The sequence below is a fragment of the Pseudochaenichthys georgianus genome, chromosome 5 (genome assembly GCF_902827115.2).
Source record: "Pseudochaenichthys georgianus chromosome 5, fPseGeo1.2, whole genome shotgun sequence".
NCBI lineage: Eukaryota > Metazoa > Chordata > Actinopteri > Perciformes > Channichthyidae > Pseudochaenichthys > Pseudochaenichthys georgianus.
The window spans coordinates 7922327-7944915 of record NC_047507.1 but is presented as its reverse complement, the minus strand read 5'-3'; the positions used below and the strand labels follow the sequence as shown (position 1 = coordinate 7944915).

General features: G+C 42.5%; 1 protein-coding gene across 2 annotated transcripts in view; it reads right to left on the bottom strand.

The window, feature by feature from the left end:
- cdh4 (cadherin 4, type 1, R-cadherin (retinal)) overlaps nucleotides 1-22589 on the bottom strand; it is a 227031-nt gene that overhangs the window by 39963 nt on the left and 164479 nt on the right. For both annotated transcript variants that reach the window (XM_034082081.2, XM_034082082.2), the window contains exons 6-7: nucleotides 10500-10655; nucleotides 3944-4088 (exon numbers count right to left, since the gene is read on the bottom strand). In XM_034082081.2, coding sequence (XP_033937972.1) covers nucleotides 3944-4088; nucleotides 10500-10655 — 301 coding nt within the window. The remainder of the gene's footprint in view (nucleotides 1-3943; nucleotides 4089-10499; nucleotides 10656-22589) is intronic.

The following is a 22589-nucleotide window of genomic DNA, read 5'->3' as shown; positions in this document are numbered from 1 at the left end:
CGGCCGGACAAAGAAACTTATTCAAGAGAGATTGAAACATATCGGTTTTCTAAAGAAGGAAGGGAAAGAAAAACGGCCTCTTATTGGAGACTAAAGTAGAGTTAAAGAAGTAAACTGGATCAAGCTGTAAGAGGCTGCGCATTAAAGTCATATTAAGCATTTTCTTCTTGCAGGACTTAGTAATTCAAAACAAAGCAATAAAACCTTTTAGTTGTTCATAAATCAGTCTTAAGCACGGCTTCCAATGGATTATTGCATATTCCGCGCATTCATCTGAATTGTTCCATTATGCAATTTAAATAGAACGATTGTACGTGATTGCAGGCTTGTATTTATAGGTACTTTATGCGCTCCATTAGGACGCAGACATTCACATTGTTAACAAAAAGTGCTCTTATGGTCTGCCTATAGCAAATTACCTTCCTGTTCTTTTGTAACCATGCGAGCCGTGCTTCTGAGCGTGTGGGTAACCCTGGGTAACCCTGTATCTGATGCATGTAAAACTGAATGTAACAAAACCCCACAAGTCTTTTGTCAAGGCAGTGTTTTATTAAAATGGAGGTCAGGATACTCAAAACAAGTAATACAGATAAATGCCAGGAGGCGTGAGATGATTAGCAAGAGAGGGAGGAAGATAAAAAACCTCTCTAAAAGTATTGACGAGGAGTCCGTTTAAAGAGTCATAAACCAAAGGAAAGTGTGAAATGTGGACTACTTATTGGATTCTTTCAGACTCAGTGCTCAAAAATGGAAAATCAATCAATCTTTCTTTCTCTTTGCCTTTGTAAAGGTAACGATGACAGAAACACTTTCCAAGTATTGTGGGTTTATGATTCTTTGTTTGCAACGAAGATGCTAACCCTTACGGCCCGTCCACACACAGGTAGTGCTGCGTACCTGGACTCACATTCAGGTTCAGGTCCGGACTCAAGTCCAGAGGTTCAGGTTCGGACTTATAAGTCCGGACCTGAACCCATGGCTTGTGTCAAGTTGTGTGAGTAACTAAAGTGAACTTATTGTGAGCTAATTATCAATTGAAAATAAACTCATAATCAACTCAAATTCAAACTCGTCAGGTTTATTGTGCTCCCTTCCAACTTGTGTCTACATTTCTCTACAAAGTACAAATGTAAAAAAAACATCAGTCTACAAATGACTTATGACAGCAACTACGGTGAACTACTACAAAGTTCAAACATGTATTTCATTTACCAAACTAAAGTAACCAAAGAGTCCCTGAGCTGACTGAGCCTAAATCCCTAAAGCGTTGCTGAAAGGTAGAGTGTAGAGTAGACTACACACATTACACTGTTACACACCTACTATACAGTATAGGCTACACTGTAGTGACTGTACAGTCAGAGTGTACTGTACTGTCTGCACACCATGTCTTTTCTACAACTCTACATGTGTACATTATACAGTACATACTACATACATAGTGATGTACATACTGTTAGAAATTAAAATCAATGTTGATATGGCGTAATTTGAATTAAATACACTATTTAATTTAAATCAGTTTTATTCTGAAAAAAACGGAAGTTCACACTCTTAACTTAATACTTTTATTCTGAAAATTCTTCACTTCCGGTTAGCATTAGCATGTGGCGAAATGCTACGCTTTCAAACCGTGAATCGAAGGTGAAATGACATGTGATGTTGTACACTGAGCACACTGGGATTAGCACTCATGTATTGAGGCTGAATAACGTTTATCAGGGAATGTTTAAATAACCACAGACACCAGAATATATGTAAGTGCTAGTTTTTTTGCGAGTCCAAATCTTGATGCTGGGCGTGTCTGAAGCTTGGCGATTTTTTGCGAGCAACGCGACCAACAACCAATCACATGAATCTCCCGCCCCCGACATACAAAGCAATAGCGATGTTAAAACGAAGTAAACTGGATATAAAATCCCCAAACAGGCGAAAACCTACCAGTTTCACCCACTGTCTCTGCCGCCTCCCTCCATGCCTGGTTCCTCCGGTTTGTATCCCGGTAAATAGTTCTGGTCGTAAAGAACCGGGTGATTTGCTACCGTAACTTCTCGTTTGGAATATGAGGAAATGAACTGCGGTCTGGCTCTCCCAGCTTGCACGCGGTTTGATTGGCTAGCGCTTCTACTGGCGGGATTTGCATAAACGGGATTTGATTGGCTGATGCCAGCTTCGAAAGCATCAAAAGTTGAACATTGCTCAACTTTTGATGCTCACGATGCTTGCAAAGCCATGCTCCGCTCCCCACAATGCAGTTCGGCGAAGATTCAAAATCTTCTACGTCACCCCATTCAAGTGAATGGGCGAAGCTTTGAAAGATTTTTTTCATGCCTGTGTGTGGACGGGCCGTTACCCTAAAACAGATGCATGAATCGATATTTACTTGCAACACCAAGTGGTTTGTGATTTGCAGTACCCCAAAATGTGTAGTCTGAAGGACACTAGTTTTAAAGATTATGAAAGACTTGGATATCAACAGGTTCTTTCGAATATGCTCAAATATAACGCCAACCTTTTCAAGAAAGTTGTTAAAGAGGACATATTATGCAGTTTTTCAGGTCACAATTGTATTTCGTGCCTCTACTGTGACATGTCTCCATGCTTTAATGTTCAAAAAGCTCTTTATTTTTCTCATACTGCCTATGCTGAAGAACCTCTTTTCACCCTCCGTCTGAAACCAGAGCCCAGTCTCAAGGTTCTTTATTGTCAAACTAACATAGCTACTAGGGGTGTAACGGTATCCGTATTCGTCCCGTATCGTCACGGTTCGGCACATGCAGTCACACGGCGAATACGCTTTTTTTTACGAGTGGGAAAAAGTCTGTCACTCAGGGCAGTAGTACACTATTTATAATCCAGGGGGCGGTATTGCGCCTAAAAGCCAGCCGCCCGTAAATAACAAATGAAGAACAAGAACACAACACAACGAACATGAAGAAGAACAGTTAGTAGCTATGGCGAGTTCACACAACACACAGGAGCTAGAAGACCCAGCTGCTTCTTTTAGATCAGCTGTGTGGGAACATTTCGGGTTCCCTGTGGACGACAACAACGATGGGGTGCGAGCTGTGGATCGGACGAGGACGGTGTGTCTGCGTTGTTCGACAGCGGTGCGGTATGCTGGTGGTAACACGTCAAACATGCTCAATCACATCCGAGTCAGTCTCAGTCCCCAGCGAGAGGGTTTCCTCGACGGCAGCTGCCATAGTTACCGCCCACAGATCTGCCCTCACTGCTGACAACGTAGACTAACTCATCTTTCTGAAGAAACACTTGAAAATAGAGTAAAGCTTGAGTACCTTTATTTAGGCATAATGGCCTCACACACTCACAAGTTAAGTACACATGTTAGACATTGCTCCTAAAGGTACAGATTTTATTTAGTTTTATATTTATCATTGTATTTATTTTATATGTTGACATCAGGAGATGTTACACAGTTCTGTATTGCCTTTTATTGATTGTGATGGAAACACTTTCTTATTATTTATTTTAATATTTTCAAGACATTCTTTTTAGTTGTTCAGCTGATTGAACCTTTTAGTTTGACAGCCATTATAAATAATATGGCCATCTGAGTGTTACTGTTTGTGGTTTGTTTTTAACTGTGTAATGCAGTTAATGATTCCAAACGTTAGAGTTCCTTATTTTCACACCAAAACTTGCACTACTGCTAAAAATAAATAACAGCAAAAAAGAAAATGCATTTGGGACTTGTTGTACCGAACCCGTACCGAACCGTGACTTCTGTGAACCGTGACACCCCTAATAGCTACAGAGTAATTATGTCGTTGGAAATCTTAGGTCACAGGCTTCTCCAACACTGCAACACACTGCTCTGATTGGTTAGCTGGCCGGCTCTGTTGTGATCCATCAACCGCTTAGAGATGTCCCGCCCCTTAGCCTAACACTTGGAACAACGTAGCGCTGAAGCAACCCTTACCTGGTTTGGACCCTTCAGCCACGGAGCCGTTGTACACCTGGTTCTGAAACTCTGGTCTGTTGTCGTTCATGTCGATGACGTAGATGTACAGATCGATCGGGTTCTCCACCTGGTTACCATTCATGTCCACTGCATGGGCTCGCAGCTGTCAATCAATGCACACAAACACATCTCGTTAGTATTCAACACTGAATATGAGCTTGTGTAAATATTCCAAGTGTCGCTCAACTGACAACCGGCTTCTGGTTTGATTGATGTGCAATTCTGCAGTCTGTCTGGACTGACGCCGACTCAGTCAGAACAAAACTCTGACTTTATTCATTGGCAGCTTCATTTAACTGGCAAATGTTGCGTTTCTTGTTTGCCAACAGGACACAAGGATCCTGTTGGTATGTTGGCACTGACCACAACAACACAATAGTGAAATGTTCCAGACGCTCCAACAACACCTATTTCGTTGTTAGCACAGCCAGAGGCCTGAACAAAATATCAGAGAGGTGTTTGAGCTCAAGCTGTGACTTCTTTTTGTGCCGAGGGAATGTTTGTCTCCGGTTTGTTTTGACAAAGCCAGCCATTTGGATGGATGTCCCTTACTGATGATCTGTTCCTTGACAATTCACAGTGTGAGAGAACAGACAGAGCAAAGAGGGAGAGAAGGGAGGAAATCAGAGCGGCGCAGGGGAAACGGCGAATGAGATGGGAAGGACAGGGGGAGAGTGACTGAGCCTTGTGCAAGCAAATGAGAGATGAAAGCACACGAGGAAGCGTGGGGGTGTGGGGGCTTGAACAGGGAGGACTGACAAAAGCAATCATCATCTACAGTGGGACGTCTTAATCTCCAGCGCTGCCGTTACACACCCTCCACTCCCCACCAATCTCTACTAATGATACCTAACATAACGCAAAGCTTTGTAATAGCCCTGGAACCAAACTGGGCCCTGTTCACTGCAACTTACATTACCTTTTTCAATTGCAAAGAAGTCTATATCCCCTGCCGACAAAACATGTTATTCAATCATAGCATGGCTTGTTTCGGGGAGTAGGGCTCCCATTCGAGCTCAAATTGACAAACTGGCAGCAAAATATTTCGTCTGCCACCGCACACCAGCAGAGGAGGATCTGCCTGCCAGCCTATTTGCAAGAAGTCGTGATGTATTGTGGGCTGACATGAAGGATTGAATGGCGGCACCTGCCTCCCCCGAAAACACAACTAATCATGTCGGCTTTTGTGACTGCCTGTCAAGGATGTTTCAAAACACACCCTAACGCGGCCCGCCGGAGCATTCACACACACATCCAAACACCCATTCAGATGTTCACATGTTTACGCATTTTAACACAGACATTGACAAAGCATGAGGATATGCTCCGGGTGGAGATGCACACAGCCAATCAGAAAGGCCCTCTTTAGCCACTTAATGATCCTCAAGATGCTAGTTTCCCATTGGCTGGAGCACAACAAACAAACATGGAGAGGAGAAGCAACAAACAAACAAGCCCAATCTGTTTCCTCAGCTGCGAAGAGTGCACAGTGAGGGGTCTGTGATTGTGAAATGTGGGACTGCCTCAGTGTGTGTGTGTGTGTGTGTGTGTGTGACTATATAATAATGATTGTGTGTTTTGTCTTTTCTGCCCGTGGATTTGTGTGTCCCTACTTGCTTTCTGGAATTTCTACATGTGTACATATCTCTATATTTGCGTGTCTGTGTGTGTCTTCCTGTGAGTGTGTGCACTGGAGTCTGTGTGTGTCTTCCTGTGAGTGTGTGCACTGGAATGTGTGTGTGTATATCTGTGAGTGTGTGCACTGGAGTCTGTGTGTGTATATCTGTGTGCTCGATGGAGGAAATGGAAATGTGATCTAAGGGCCTGGAGGGGTGTGTGCGTCTCGCAGACTGCATTATGTGTGTGTGTGTGTGAGCCAACATCAGTATTCTGCAGGGTGAGCTGAGTGGACCGACCACAGAGGAGAAATACAGTTTGTATTCGGCCCATTGGTCCCCTTACCCAATATATAACCACACATGGTACTTCCAGAAGTCCTGGAGGATGTTATATTGTATAAGGCAGTTTTATTTCTGCTCAAACATAGTAGCTATTGGTTCTTATGCCAATGTATACGTACTTATGTGTAACGACACACCCATTACAGGGGTACCAGAAAGGACACGATAACGATGTGTTTGTCTATATTTTATTAAGATGGCGGTGAGGCTCTCTCGAGGCAATGTCTATCAGTTGCCCACATCTAATGGGTTGTTAAAACATTTAGACTGATTCTAAGAACATTTAAGATCATAAAGTGCATCCTTATGAATGTCATGATGTTTGCTTCCTTCAACACCAGCAGGTCAAGTTGATTCCCCCGACACTTTACTTTACATTTGAATCTCAATTCGTCCAATATTTTGATTTGATGGGCTCATATCTGAAAGACTAATGACGTCACCCTCAGCTGTGCTATGTTGTTATGCTTAGAAGCTGACATAAGTATAACATGGAGAACAATATGTCTGCTAAATATCAGCATGTTAGTAGTGAAGTTCAAATGAAGCTATAATTGATTTATAATTCAATTAAATAATCAATAGGATTTTACCAATCATTTTTTCATGGAACCGATTGCCGGCGCTATAATGCCTCAATAGTTTTAAATGTAATGATGTCAATATAACGTATTAAGCGTAAACTACCCACACAAACGAAAACATAGAGCAATGTAAGTATAATAAATCTGGATGAAATATATTTGAAGAAATAGTTATCCAGGAAGATTGAGAACAACTTCCACCAAGCTGATCGGGATCATCTGTGTAAGACAGATACAAACACCCTCACTAGAAACTAAAGAAGATGCATTCACACAAACAAGCAAACTAAAACTCACAGACTCAATTCTCCCGCTGCCCGGCTGACTCACGGCAGATCCGCCTGACAAACCAGAGGCTCAGGCGCACGCCCCTAACCTCGCAGAGCGCCTCCCCATGGTGCGCGTCTGTCAAAAACAGCAGCCTCGTCTCTCTTTTCACTTGAACCCACAACTAACAAGCACAGTTTGGCCTGCGAGAGAGCGGCAGTGGGAACTTCATGTTAAGTTGAAAGAAAGTAAGCAATGGACTACATTTCCCCTGGGCCAAACTCCGGCTGCATTCTCCAGCAGCAAATCATACATCCCATCACAAGCAGCACGGGACCGCGGAGTCTGAATGGAAGCCACATTCCACTTGAAGTGCCCTCACCGACCATGCTGTTTTAACTACAAGCAGTGTCAAAGTGTTTATGGAGAGGCTGTCCTTTCCCAGGGACCAATATCTGAGCTGCTTTATTGATCCCAATCGAGCGGTTGAGAGTTAGAGGACAAACATGCAGCAGCGACCACAGCCTGTAAGGTAACGAGAAGGGCAACGAGAGGCTCGTCTGAAACTAACTGGAACACGGACACACACACAAGTACGGGACAAACCAATCAAGAAGCCATTCATCTGAGGCTTTGTGTTTTTTATAGCCCGTCCCTCACGTGTGCATTGGCGTTTATAATGTGTGCATAGCGCTCAGAGAGTGCGCTGACAGACATCCACTCTCCTTTATTCTATTCTTCCTCCGAGACAGCGGCGTGCTTTTGAATTAGCTCTATCAGCAGCGCAGCCATCTATCATGCTGCCAGGCACGCGGGGCTGTGAGTCTGACACCAGCGCTCACCTCGAGTGGAGGTGTTAGTCTTTGCTGATATTAACTGAAGCCCGTAATGTGTGTTTATGAACCAATGGCTCCAGCGGTAACAAGTCTCATGTGGTCGGCATCTTTAATTCACACGTTCCCAGAGCTGCTTAACCCCAGGGTCCAGAGGGGCATGAATTCAAACCCCCAGCCTAATTCCTGTGTGTGAGTGTGTGTGTGTGTGTGTGTGTGTGTGTGTGTGTGTGTGTGTGTGTGTGTGTGTGGCGGGAAGTCCGACAGGGTATATGCTCTGCTAAGTGTACAGCTGTCAGCCTACACCTTGCATGTGAGGCTGGTGAAGGGAAACGGGGGGACAGGAAAGTGGGCAGCACAAACAGGAAGTGAGGAGAACAGAGAGACCACATCGTCCTGTCCCGAGAGACACTGCGGGGGACACATGCCGTATTCAGGCAGGTTATATTTCAGAGTTTGACAATAGTGGGCTCTTGAGCTTCCATAGCATAAACGTGGCATATTTACATCGAGGTGTTTATTTGACTTACTTTGATATTTCCGATCTTAAGATTTGTTCCTATTTCTCAAAAAGGCAACATTAGATAATGCCTCCTTTACTTTGAATAGAACATTTCAGAAAACAACATACATTGTCTTATTTATATAATGAACCAGGGAAATGTCTTGTGATATCTATTAATTATAGATTGTTTACCCTTTTCATCTGTAATGACTGTCATTTTACAATACACGTCTTTAAAGGCAATTAAAAAAAATGTTTATTGTGTATTTCTATCATACTTTGAGCCTGAAATCTCCACTTCAGTAGACTTCAAACTTTGCAGTTTCATTTCTATCTTTAGTCTAAAGATGGTCACAGAATGGGTTGTTCCTTTATCCTGCATTGCCTTATTTATATTACAATTAAAAAACACAAGGATATTTTTTCCAATTCTGTGGCAGTATGTCTTATTCATGGAATGATACAAAGAGAATCCAAAATTCCCCATGGTACAAATATTTGACTAATATCTCAATTAAACCTGACTTTATCCATGTTCATATTATTTGTTTCAGAAATTCATGCAAATCAGCACATATATATATATATATATTTATAAAACGGACAAGTCAAATCAAGCAATCTGATTGGTTCTTAGCCGTGATATACTGAGCGTATACCACGGGTAGAATTGTAAGTTACTTTTCACAACAAGTCAGTATCCCTCCGCGTCTGAGAAAAACAGTATACCGTTGGGCTGAAAAGCTTTTCATACTGGAACAAGGAAGCAGCGGAGAAGTAACGGGGCAGAACCCCTCCTTTTTACGCAGCGGTCCAGACATAGACATCAAACGGCAAAACATATTCAGTGTGCAGTTCCTTTGGCATCAGGGCAGGGATATCTAGATACTCTCCAAGGTTTGACATAATGACGTGAGCTACTTTTAAAGCAAGCAACGATGTTTTCAAATCTGTAATCAAAGAGGTCCGCAAAAACACTATCGGCCAATCAGATTGCTTGATCAGTTTTATAAATATATTTACATTTCTTCCGTTACGAAACAAACTTACAAAGCATAAGATGGAAACATTTAAGATTAACTTCGACCTCCGGGGGGTCTTACTATGGAGGAGTGGATTGAGCAGTTCCTATTTCCAGAAGGAAAAAAAGCACCTAAACGACGACATGCAGAGCTACGTGAAGAGCAGGTAGACCAACTGGAGAAGTACCGCCATTCAAAAGCTTTCTGATGCGGGTCTTGAAACAAAGCAGAGAAAGTATGACCGTTAGTGGCCACAGATGCGAAAGCTCTCTCGAGCTACTGGAAGCCGAATCTCGGGGACCGGAGAAAGTGGAGCAATATTCTCGCCACGCCAAGCAACAGCCTAGAACAACCTCAACAAGTAACCACGTAAGCCATGCTACTGATGCTGGACAGGTTTTCAGTGGCTGCACAATAAACGGCAACATACACATTAATGTAAATAAATAGCCAAATAATGGATCAACGCTCTCTGTCTAATATGTTCGCTAGCTGTTAGTGTTGTTGCATAGCAACCACCTCGCACTATGTTTCGCGCAGAAGGCAACGGAGGGACTATTTTATTTTGAACATCATTATTTCCTAATAAAAACTATTTAAATTAGAGTGTGTATTTTTTTTTCATATTGCCACACTTGGTAACCGTTTTATAAAAGCAATAGCATATACCACGGCCTGTCGTGAGCTATTGCTTAAATATATATAATATATATATATATATATATATATATATAGAGACTGCCTCATATGCATATTTAAACATGCATCAAAGTAATACTAACGGTTAGCTTTTGTGTTAAAGTAATCAACGGGGAAAGTTTCATGGTGCTATCTTGGAGTTGAAATCTTTGCCCTATTCACCCCTAAAGGATAAACACATCATGTATCAATCAGCATTCAGCACATGTTCGCTCACACTTGAAGCTGCAGCTGCTCATTAGCTCTGATGGTGAGAACAGAGACAACAGTTTCCCTGCTCTCCACCTTGGATCTGTCTCTTCTTCCCTCTGTTCTATCCATCCTGCGCTCCCTGCACAGTTAAACCTCAATATAAATGCCAGCTGAAGTGGCTGTGTGTTTTGTCAAGGCATTCACTGCTGGCTCGGGCATCAATCAGAGCCTGGAGGTGCCGGTGTGAAGGTGGCCCTGCGCTCTGACTGCGCTCTGACAGGGTCTATTTTCAGCAGGCAACATTAGCGTTAGAATAAAAGGTAAGACAGGGGAAGAGAAACGGCGAGGCGGCACATTTCCACGGGGGTAATGAGGAGATGATAATGAGATGGACGTTAATGGAGCCAGAGTGGAAAGACAAACAGACGAGACGTGCTCGGTTCTTCCTTACATGGAAGGACGCTCTCTCCTCGCGGTCCAGGGGTTGGGTGACGAACATGTTGCCGCTGATGGGGTCTATGTTGTAGATGCCACTGGGGGGCTGATCAGCGCCTGCTCCTGTGATGCTGTAGCGGATGCCGGAAGCTTTGTCCTGATCTGAGCGGATCTGAGAAGAAAAGCAGAGAAACTTTTAACACAGAGGACAATCAGTCTTTCCAGGCTTTAGGAGTTTTCTGCTCTTGCAACAGAAAGCACAAAATGATCACAGACATAATGTCAGAAAGAAAAAATGCATTCTGGAATAAAAGAAGAGAGAAGAGCGGGAGGACTTCTGCCACCTTTCTTTTGTGCCGACGCTTTGAACCCACAGCCTGAAGGCAGAAATTGAAAATTGAACAAGGTGCAGCGAGGGAACGGGAGCCACTGTCAGGCGATGTTGTCTGACCTGGTGAATGTGTGGCTTTCTCTACTCTGACATCGAACATTGTTAAAATGACCCGACCGCCAGCTGCGATGGTGTTTCCGACGTGGACCTGTTCTATTCTCAAACACGTCCGACTAGTGCTTAATATCTCAACGTGCAGGTTTCACCTTTAACACCCCAGCTGTTACTTCTCACACAATTCAGAATGTGACATTTAAAGAGTGATATGTTTGACTTGAAACAAGTTCCAGTGTGAGCGCCTCCGCTGCCACGGCAATAAAGAAATATCAATACTTTTGCTCTGGCCGACTTAAGAGAAGACAAAGGGAGATGGGATTGAAGCATTTCGTTCTGTGGCATTGATTTTCAGTGGGCTGCGAGGGTACCGTCTCGGCTCACAATGCACAACAAGACCTTCATTAAATTGGTGGGTTTGAAAGTGGTACAATTACGAATACAAAGCCGGGCGCCTCTGAACAGGTGTTATTCATTCATTTATTTAGGTGTTAAGATTAAACAAACAATATCATTTTCTTAACTGACCTTTCTGTATCTATTTCTTTAACTTTCTAATCACCTGCCATTGTGTTATTGTATGTTGCCTTAATTACGAGCATAGCTTTCGACATTCATCCGAGCACAAAGAATCATTTCAGAAATGGTGTTTGTATAAAAATGCCCCTTACGATCCTAACGGGAAATTCTCAATACATTCTCGTCTGAATCCTTAGAATGAGGTTATTTCTCAATCATCACCAACAACACAGATATTTATTAATTAGCGCACACAGCCAATTATGAATTTGGTCATTAGTAACTATAGGTTACGCTGTCAACGTTACGGTAGAATATAAAAAGCGAGTTGAGACTTAAGATTGCTTTTATTCCTGCCGCAAATTGGCTTTAAGCAGAGGACTATATTGATATTAAAAACATGTCAAAGCTACAACTAAATCACATGTTCCACATCTCAAACTCAGAGCTTTAATGTCAAAACATGTTTTCAAAAAAAAGCTCCTTTTATGCTTTCAAGTTCACGGCCATGGTCTTTTAGAGGCCTTCGTAAAGAAAGACCATCAAAGAATCAGCGGTGTAACAGAGCTGATGATTGTAAAGCATACCTTTAATCCCTACGATGGCTTCCAGTAAATCACAGAAGTGACTTGAAAGCAAGTTTCAGCAGAACACACGTGTCGGACCTCTGAGGGAAATGTGTGTGTCCGACCTGCTGTCAGAGCCAAACGCGGTGCCGCAGCTCTGAGCGGACATCTTGGATTTGTTTCAAAAAGAGAGAATATTTCATGTTTTTTGCGAGTTCAGGGGTCGACCCCGCGCGTTTGGCAGCGACACAGCATGAGGGCCGCCAGCTCTGACCACTGAGCTATCCCGTGGTCCAGTGGTTCTTAGCATCTGATTTTTGGAATAACAGAAACATGTTGTTTGATTGCGTTTAGGAAACAAACCTGTCTTATTTTAGGAGAACAATTGAGCTATTACACGATTAGCCAAAGACCCTGAAAGCCCTTCAATTCAAAATAGGGAACAGAATGCTAGCTTTAGCAACAGCTAAGTATAATGATTATAGGCCACTCAAAATGTATGATGACATTTTAAATAATATAATAAATCAAAAGTAAATGATGATTGAAAGGGAGGTCTTCGCTCCTCAGCTGACACATGAGTGCCCTCGTCTCTTCGTAGCTAGAATGTAACTTTGTTTCTTTGGTAAAAATAGCAATCTAGCTAACCAGAGACGTATGAGAGCGGTTATTATTATTACGGCTTATGCATCTCCAGTAGCCTTCTGTAACATTCTCATAGAACAGTGCTTCTCAAAGTGTGGTTTCGTCGTACCACTGGTGGTCCGTGAGCGCCCCCTAGTGGTCCGTGAGTATATTGGTAACATTTCACATTTGAAATAAATAAATACATTTAAGTTTTCCGCACTCTCGCGAGAATATCTCCGCAATGGAACGAGCTTAAGTTTCACTTTCTATTGCACGATAAAGCCCAGGGCAACACCTTCATCACACATGTGGCCACTTGTTTGTACCATTTTCAAGCGATTTATAATCTGTTCTAGAAAAACGATGTGTCTTGGGATATTTGTGGAGTTAGGTGAGTGTTTTTTTATTGGTTAAGTGGTCCTTGGTATGAAACAGTTTGAGAAACACTGTCATAGAAGATACAAACATCACAGGCGAGTACAGAGAAACATATAGGAGTGAGGGATACATGTATTTTGTTCCTAATTGAACTGAACCAACACACTGATGGTACCACGGGGCTCCAACCGTAGCCAGCTTTAACGATAGAAACACCCCAACTGTCCTCGGATGCTTTCGGTTAACAGATCGTATGTTCTTTTCGGTGATTACATACATTCTTTTCAATATTTTATTTATTTGAGTTATTTTACTTGCATTATATTATTATGATCCCTTCATCTGCCCTATTGTAAAGGCGCACTTTGAACTTCCAACACGCATGAACTGCATGAATATAAATAAACTTCCCTTTACAACCTTCTTGTGACCTCCACAGTCAGCCATCGTCTGCTTCGCAGGTCGCACGTCTACGGGTTGTGAGCAGTTCAACTCTGAAGTGAGTTTTTATTTCTGAATTTGATCTATTTTCACATCTTTTATCTTTATTTAATCTTTCCAGTCTACGACATCAGATTCTGTCTCTCTTTTTTCAATGCGAATGAACCATCACTATGGTTACAAGTCAGAGGGAATGATCACAGAGTCAAATGGAGAAAAAAGGGTCTTTTTTTCCCTTCCCCTATCTTTCTCTCCCCCTCCTATGCAATTTGCCTGGTCTGTGGGGTTGCACATCATGCATGAAAATGAAACGACTTCATCCGTTCAGCGGTGACGGGGGCGCCGGCTTCTGCATAAAACATCTCTCTGTTTGAACATGATACCCTCTCTCTTAATTTCCAACGCCTCTCTCCCACTCTCCCGGTGTGGCGCTCCGCCGCGAGCCTTCACACCCGCAATTTTCATTTCCTGAGCTCACTTCACCCGGGGTCCACAGACCTCGCAGGTTCAGGTGTGATGCACGGTGTTGGTGCTCCGATCAATCAGCGCACTCTTCGGTACACGCAATCACTGCGGCGTGACAATGATACCGTATGACTAATTACATTATTATTCACAACGCCCACCAGCTGCCAATCAAGCAACTTAATCGCTCACCCTCACCATCAGTGTCATCAGACAAAATAACATGGTAGAGAACAGACAGTGTGTGCGTTTCAATAATGAGACCATGGCTGATAAATTCTCTTTGTGATCTGCGTGGGAGGAGACATGTTAAGGCCTCGGCGTTCAAAACAACAGCGTGCAATATGGAGAACTACATTACCTCAAGTACTGCACTTAAGAACCATTTCGGGCGACTTTACCCGAGTATTTTCTTGCTGCCACCACATTTTAGAATCTAATGTTGTACTCCTCTACTTCAATTTGAGAGTTTTAGTTATATAATAAATTAATATAATTAGCTAATTCAAAAATATAAATCAGCTAATTAATACACATTGACATATACAAGGTTAATATATCCAGCAGCATTTTAAAAGGCAGTAAAGTAATTCATTAGATTGAAATACCGTACTGAGGTAACATTTTGAGGGATGTGTACTTTACTTGAGCATTTAAACTTTTTTCTACTTCTACCCAACTATAATTGAGAGGTATATAGTGTACTTTTACTTCATTTTTGTAATACCTTTAGTTAATTTGCAGATTTGGATAAAAGAATATAATCAACACTTAAATGTCACTTTTATTAAATGTTTCGATTTACAAGCTACCCTGCAGCATATAAAGTAATTAAAATAATATAATAATATATACTATTCTTCAATGGGCCAATCTGCATAATGACTGAGTACTTTTACTTTTGGTACTTTAAGTATATTTTGATGTATATAATGTTCTACTTTGTCCTCAATTTTAAATGCAGTAATTCTACAACTTGGTACTTTTACCCAGTTATTTTGACCCCACTGCAAAAACAATAAGTTATGCTGGAAATCCCATCTGCTCTAGTTGCAGGAACATACGAGAAAGTACAATCAATTATTTAAAAAAGATCCACTCCTCAGCATTATGTCTGCATGTTGGTATTGCTCGGGTGCAGAGAAGGCAGCCATGTTTGTGTGTCTGACAGGTGAGCGCTGCTCTGTGAGCTCAGCAGAGCGAGGATCAAAAGGACCAGCCAGCTCAATAATTAACTCCACTGTAACGCTGGAAACACGTGGAATGTTCACCTGCCACGGCTCTGTGCTTCTGCATCCGGCTGTGTGCAGTGTGTGTGTCTGTGTGTGTGTGAGTTTGTGTGCGATCCGTCTCTTCACTGGAACTTCAAAGCTGAGCGTGTGGAGCTGGCACACGGGGAGAAATCGCCCCGAGACGAGACAAAGGAGCTTTTACACGCCATGCGGCCTCTGCCTCCTCGGCTGCTTAGAATTCCACACGAAGGCCACCTGAGACCACATGTCACACTTCCCGGTGTCTCTTAATGAAGAGTCTTTATATCAATAAATTGAATAAATGAAGAAGCGCGGCTTCTCGGAGTCCTGGGAATCCCATGAGTGACAACTTCTCAATTGAGCCATTTGAATTGAATGCTAATGATGAAAGCTGGGACTTCAATCCCCCCTCTCCCCGTCCATGTATCCATGTTTCCTTCTCCCTCTGACTGCACTACCTCCTGGCAGCTACACCAGCTAATAATCACGCTGAAAATAGCGGAGGGAGGCAGATGCAAGGGACTTAACTGGCTGTCTGCGTCAGACATCAGATAAGTGACCTATTTGTAGCTCTTTGAGAGTGATTTCCTTGATTACTGACAACTACTGGGATCCTGTGGGACCAGCTATCAGCCTGAGAAGAACGATGGAGAGGGACGGAGGCTGAGAGACAGGGAGGGAAAGCAGTGGGGAGTGGGGTGGGGAAGGAGATGAAGAATTAGTGTTCTGGTAAAGTCCTCGGGGCGACGCCAGGCACACAGTCACATGGAGGGAAAGGACTACATGTCCATGCACCGAGCATGTCAGCTGGCTGCCTCGTTCGCTCGCTCCAAATCTCCTTTAATTGATCCAACCCTGTATGATCACCCAATCTGCTTTAATAGATCGATGCATGCATAAACAGGACTGATTTATTTGATAGTACTCTCCATGTTTGACTTAGTTGCACTGCAGAATGAGCAAAGCAGCATGTGGCGATACAAAGGACAGCCACGTCCGCACGGAGCTGTAGCTTTGCTTCCCTGGCAGCGCTTTGCTTCCAGGAAACAATAATCATTCAACCAGGAAGTCATTAAAGGACAGTGTGCTGCGGGCACCCATGGGATCATTAAAGGGTTACTGTGTGCTATGGGCTAATGTCGCACCATAATGGGGGTCTGTGGTTTACACTCTTTGATAGCCTCTTTTATGTCGTGTCCACGCTTAATAGTTGTGGCTTGTTGTAGTCCTTTGGCTTCACCCATCTCTCTCTCTTTATTGTGTCACTCTTTATGGGCTCAGTCCCATTACTTTGCCTTTAGGGCACATCTAACACCCCCCACAGGTTACACTGAGTCACAACGGGAAACCAGGGGACAATTCAACACCACAGAGCTATCCACCACCGTATGCATTTACAAACACTCAGCTCTTTTTTCAATTGTTCAAATGCGAGAGAAAAAAAGCGTCCTCCCCTGTAGGTTAACGATGTGTGCATGTCACACATTCACAACACACGGGGCAATTGCATTTGTCTTGCAATTTAGCCACAGCGTCAATAAGGTCATTTCCATTGAAACTGCGGGGCAAAGGTCAAATCAAAATGGCGGCGTTCTGCTGAGCCGAAGCAGCACCTGGTTAATTAGTCTGAAAATGCTTCAACAGCTAAATGTCTTGTCCGTCTACTTAACATCCTACATAGTGCATGCTCATCATAATGTGTCGTTTTCTCACACTGATATTCTGAACAATCTGTGTTGTTGTATTTGCTGTAAAGTGTCTCGACTGTAGGCTATTTTTATTATATGTACAGCACTTTGGCTCCACCAGAAATCGTTTATAAATGTGCTATATAAATAAAACTTGATTTGATTTGATAAAGAATTGCTTATTTATTGGTCCTTTTCACACTTTGTTTGCCTTCATGATGGTTTTAAAATGTGGGTTATATTTTAAATTGAACAGTTTCAATTAAAAATCATGGTGAACTTATTTTGGAGGGGGGTCCACCATGAAAAAGCCATGCATGGTCTCAATGGTCCTATGACCGCATCAGTAGCATGGTCTTTTTTTTTTTTTTTTTTTTTTTTTTTTTATATTTATACATTAATTGACATTTCTGTAAATGCGCCAGTTAGCCAACAGGCTATTCTTCGTCTGTAGTCCCTGGACAGATGTTAAAAGTCATCCTAAAAACAAAAATTCACTTCAAATAACAGGTAAATACAATCAGTAAAACAACATTCAACAGAGATACTTATATTATGATAAAAGCATATATAAAAACATAAAAGCATATACATACAAACTAAACTAAAATACATATTCGCAAAGCAGACAGATACAGGTCAAGGCATATCAACAGAGCGTTGTCATGTCTTTCATCACATACACACATTGTTGGCCATTATTAGATTAGATGGATGCCATGTAAAACATTAACGTTGTATATTAGTTGATCCAATAGGGCATGTTTCTGTATGAATGTGACGTGGGAGATGCACCCTGAGCAGTTTCCCTTTAATTCTCATATATTCACGAGACAATCCTGTTTGTTCCCGTGATAAATGTATCATTTTGCACTCTCAGTCAGAAGAATAGATTCAATTCTGAAGTTAATTGTCCTTTGATGTGGTGTCTGTAAGAATATAGGAAATCGAGTTGTGGTTTGAATCTAATATGTAGATTTGATTTGTTTTTCTCTTGATTGTTTTATTTGTTTTCCTCTACACTAGTGTTGTATTAAGTCTGATTGCTATCTCAAATAGATCTTTTGAGCGTGCGCCTTAATAAACTACTTTGTAATTCTAAGTAAATAGAGTAAATAGAGTCACATGAAGTCAGCTAATTATATTACTGGATGAGACAGGCACTCATGGCGCCTACTACACTTATTACATTTAGGTGTAAAGGGTGTAAGTGTATACGTTTAGGGATGGTTACTATGCTGTAAAGCCACATTAATGATATATCTGTGCTGAGGTGCATGATGGGAAGAAGGGATGCCAGACACTCGGGGCACACACAGGCTACGACTGAGCCCCCCTCAGTCACGCTTTAGCTGTCATAGCTGTCAAGCATAATTAAGACAGCGTCTGCCAAATATCTGGATGCCTTTAATAGAGACGCCCGGCTGGATGCCACATCGCCTCACAGGCCGCTTTTAGACTCCCACGCCCACTCCCACTCATCACTGCCTGTTGACGTTGGCACACGAGCATGAGAGACATCACAATATGCTTTTAAACAGGGACTGAAGCATGGCTCTGAATCTTTATTGACCGGCATCTAAACGGTTCACATCATGAAAAACTGCCTTTTTAAGTTTGTGTGCACATCCAAACAAACATGGTGCGAAACAAGCCAATCCGAATTGGCTCTCTTAAATATAAATACAACTCGATGCATCCCATCCCAACGGTTTGAGAACTAAACAAAAGGGTGTCATCGTTTTTCAAAGACAAGAAAAGTGAGCTGATTTTTCGCGGGAGGCCCGATTATGCTTTCCTGTAGTTGTTATATTGTTTTTTGCGCATGTGAATGGTCAGTTAAGGCCACATCCCTCCAGAGGGAGTTTCTCTCCCACACTCTCCCTGCCTGAAACAGCTCCATTTCACTCCTTTGTTTACTTGCGTAACATAGTGACATCACTATGAAACACTTGCTTGTCTATTAGCTAGCGCTTCAACACGTGTTTTGTGATATGCTATGTGGCGGGACATCTCTAAGCTGTTGACCAATCAGAGCAGAGTGGGCTCTGGTTTCAGACAGAGGGCGAAAAGAGGTGCACAGGCAGTATGAGGAGACCTTTTTGAACGTTAAAGCATGGAGACGTGTCACAGAGGCACGACATGCAACCTGAACATTAGCATAATGTCATTGTTAAGAGATAAAAGACAGCTTCAGACGGTGTCAGTCAGGTTTCATCTTACGGAGATTATGAGAACACTTTTGAAAACATGTTCAATCCAAATACCAATATAAACCTGAAAGCGAGCCTCACATGTCTCCTTTAAGTAATAAAGCAAAGGGTTCAAGGCGTGTGGCGCAGTGGGTAGAGCCTTGGTGTTGGGATCAGCGGGGCACAGGTTCAAACCCCACTGCAGCCCTGGGCAAGACACTTCACTCCAAATTGCTCCTGTGGGGATTACCCACTGTGGTCAGGGGTGATAGACGGGGACACGGACGTTTTGACTAATGTGGTGGCGTTTTAATCCTCGTCTACAATTGAATAGCCACCTCTATCAGGGTTGTGGCGCGCCTCTCTTTGTTTCCAAACAATTCAGCGGAGATCGCAGTTAAATCAGATGAGCTTTGTTCATTGATCCACACGGTACATACAGGAGGACACATGTCTTCATAGTAACTCAAAGAACACGGTGCAAAGACTTTTCCGTTCCCCCGTCTACCACCCCCAGCCGTGTCCTATCAATCTACCTATCAGTGATACTGACGCACATATAACAAATAATAAGTGAGCCGTAAATTAATGCATTTTAAACCATAACGTGACTCACAGAAATAGCCGATAATTTACAGTATAATCTAATTTATATTATTATTAAGCCTAACATTCAGGCAATACTAACAAAAGGAAAAATGGCTCTAACACCCACAGGATTGAGTATGTTAGTCCTTTGGATAAAAGCGTCGAACAAGTGACGTGATGTTCAAGGGCGCATACGTTGGAGGTATTCCTATCAAAGCACCTCGTGGCTGGTTCATCGTGGGGATTGGGTTTAAGCAGAAAACTATCCTGCTGTTCTAATAACTTTTAAATTCTATTTTATCATGTTTTATCACCACTGTAAAGCGTCTTTGAGCACCTGGAAAAGCGCTTTGAAATGCAATGTATTATTATTATTATTATCCTAAGTGTTCTCCCACTTCAGGACAGGGTTTAAGAGATACATATATCCAACTTGCCCTTTGATGCTCTCATACTCCTCCCTCTGGACATTCCCTCAAGTATTCTGCATTTCCAGTCATTTCAGCTGCGAGATTAGACATCTATTTCTATTTGCTTTACTGCTCATTTTTAAACTGCAGCCTGTCAATGTGTGGAACTGCTGGCATGCTATTTAGCAGTCTTTAAATATGCTTCACTTTGTTTCTCAGCAGGTCTGCCACCTTTGTGAGTGGTTTTAAAGAGAGGAATGCTCCTATCTTGAGCAGCCTCACTTCAGTGTTACCACTGGGTTTAAAATATTCCGATCTGACAACAAACCTTTGCACTCGATGCTGGAGTAGCTGCTAACATGAGTAGCTGCGGATGGGTAAACTGCTATGTTGAACAGCACTATCAAAAGCATCTGAGCAACTGCAGACTACACAGGCTGCCTTGAAAATCACTGTTTGATAATGTCTCATCTTCCCCGCTGTTATACAGTACGTGTTCTCTCTTTGTTTAACATGAGGAAGTGGCAAAAAGACATTTTTAACTTTCTCTTAAATTTCAGTTTTGCATTGCTTTGATACTTCCTGCTGCGTGCTTGTCACTCCTCAAAGCTAACGGGGCACAGGAATTCAAATAATCTGATAGGCCATCCACACAGATGTGCAACAGAACGACGGGAAGAGACAGAAGGCAGAAGATAGAAGTCACGGAGACGCTGACAAAAAAGGAAGAAAATAAAGGACTTTACGTTTTTTTGCCAGCCTTCAAACTTTCCCTCCGACAAAATACAATAAGAACCTTACGAGCGAGAGTGGCGATAAGGAGGGGTAACATCTGCATTAATGGTGTCATGATCGGTGTTGCGCAAGTTCCTTTTAAAAACTGGTTACTTTATTAGTTACTAAATTATAAAAGTAACTCGTAACAAGTTACTTTACAATAAAAATACAAGTTTTTGTGTTGTTCTGTGGCGCCGTAAGAGAAAAGACTACTCCCCATCATTGTAGCAATTATCATTATGAAATGTAGTGGGACAATAAAACACAAAAGAGCGATTTAAAAAATAGTCTTTTGGCTGTTGAGACGGTGGCTCCATTGGGTCACTGCCGGTGGTTGAGACGGTGGGGTCTTTGGCGACTAGTTTTATCGCCCATGTACATTAGTTAGCTGCTTCAGGAGATTGGCATTGCTGTCATTCGATGTGGACAATGCTTTCTGTCTGCACACAGTTTACATTTGACCGTAATATTTGTTGTGTCCTTTATCCCCACAAATTGAAAATAGTGGTTAACTTATATCTCCAAGTTGTAAATGCGCTGCTGCTCTCGCTGATACTTGCATCTGCCATAGTGTGAGCTGCTGGTGGGCGTTGCCGTGTATGTGTGTGTTAGCAAGTGTTTGTGTGTCTGTGTATTTTCCCCATGAGGCAAGACCCGCCCAACTCTGTCTCTGATTGGCTGATTCAGAACACCGCTGCTCGAGTCCTCACTGACACTAAGAAAGTGGATCACATCACTCCTGTTCTGAAGTCTTCACACTGGCTTCCTGTGTGTCAAAGAATAGATTTCAAAATACTGCTGCTGGTTTATAAAGCACTGAATGGTTTAGGCCCAGAATACATTTCTGACCTCCTGAACCATCCAGATCTCTCAGGTCTTCAGGGACTGGTCAGCTTTCTGTCCCCAGAGTCAGAACTAAACATGGAGAAGCAGCGTTCAGTTATTATGCTCCAAACATCTGGAACAAACTCCCAGAAACCTGCAGGTCCGCTGCAACTCTGACTACTTTTAAATCCAGGCTGAAGACTTTTCTTTTTGTCGCTGCTTTTAATTGAACTATTCACATCTTAAACTGCACTGTAACTTTTATCCATGTATTTTTTCTTTTAATGTTTATTTTATTAGCTTTTCTTTTTAATGCTTAATGTCTTTCATTTTTTGTAAAGCACTTTGAATTGCCTTGCGTTGAAAGGTGCTATATAAATAAACTTGCCTTGCTTTACCCTGAAATGTTACCCCGCGTCAACCAATCATCACTCCTCTCTGGTCACTTTCACCTCTCCATGGTGCTGTGAGAGGACATCGCCGTGTTCGCCTGTCTGTAAGTTGTAAAAGCTCCTTTGTCCCGGTTCAGTTGGATCACATAATGTAACGCAGCAACGCACCCATTTAAATCACAGTAACTATAACGGCGTTACTGAATGGGAACAGGTAACTAGTAACGGTATTAGTTACCACAAAAGGCAGTTGCGTTACAGTAACGCGTTAGTCCCGACACTGGTCATGAGAAGGGAATGGTTTTACAAAGAGTCACATCGGAGGTCTGTGAAAGAGAACCTGCACGGGCTCAGCTTTAATACGCCTCAAGTGAGAGCCAGCGACAGCCACCGCCGCACAAAGTTATCCCCGATATTCATAACGTCTGGGCCTCGCCACGCGGCCATGCTGCTGCATTATGGATCAGGAACCCAATGGGAACCAAGCTCCATGGAGATTCTTCTGTACCGTCTCTTTCATTTGACGTCTTGTCCCATTGT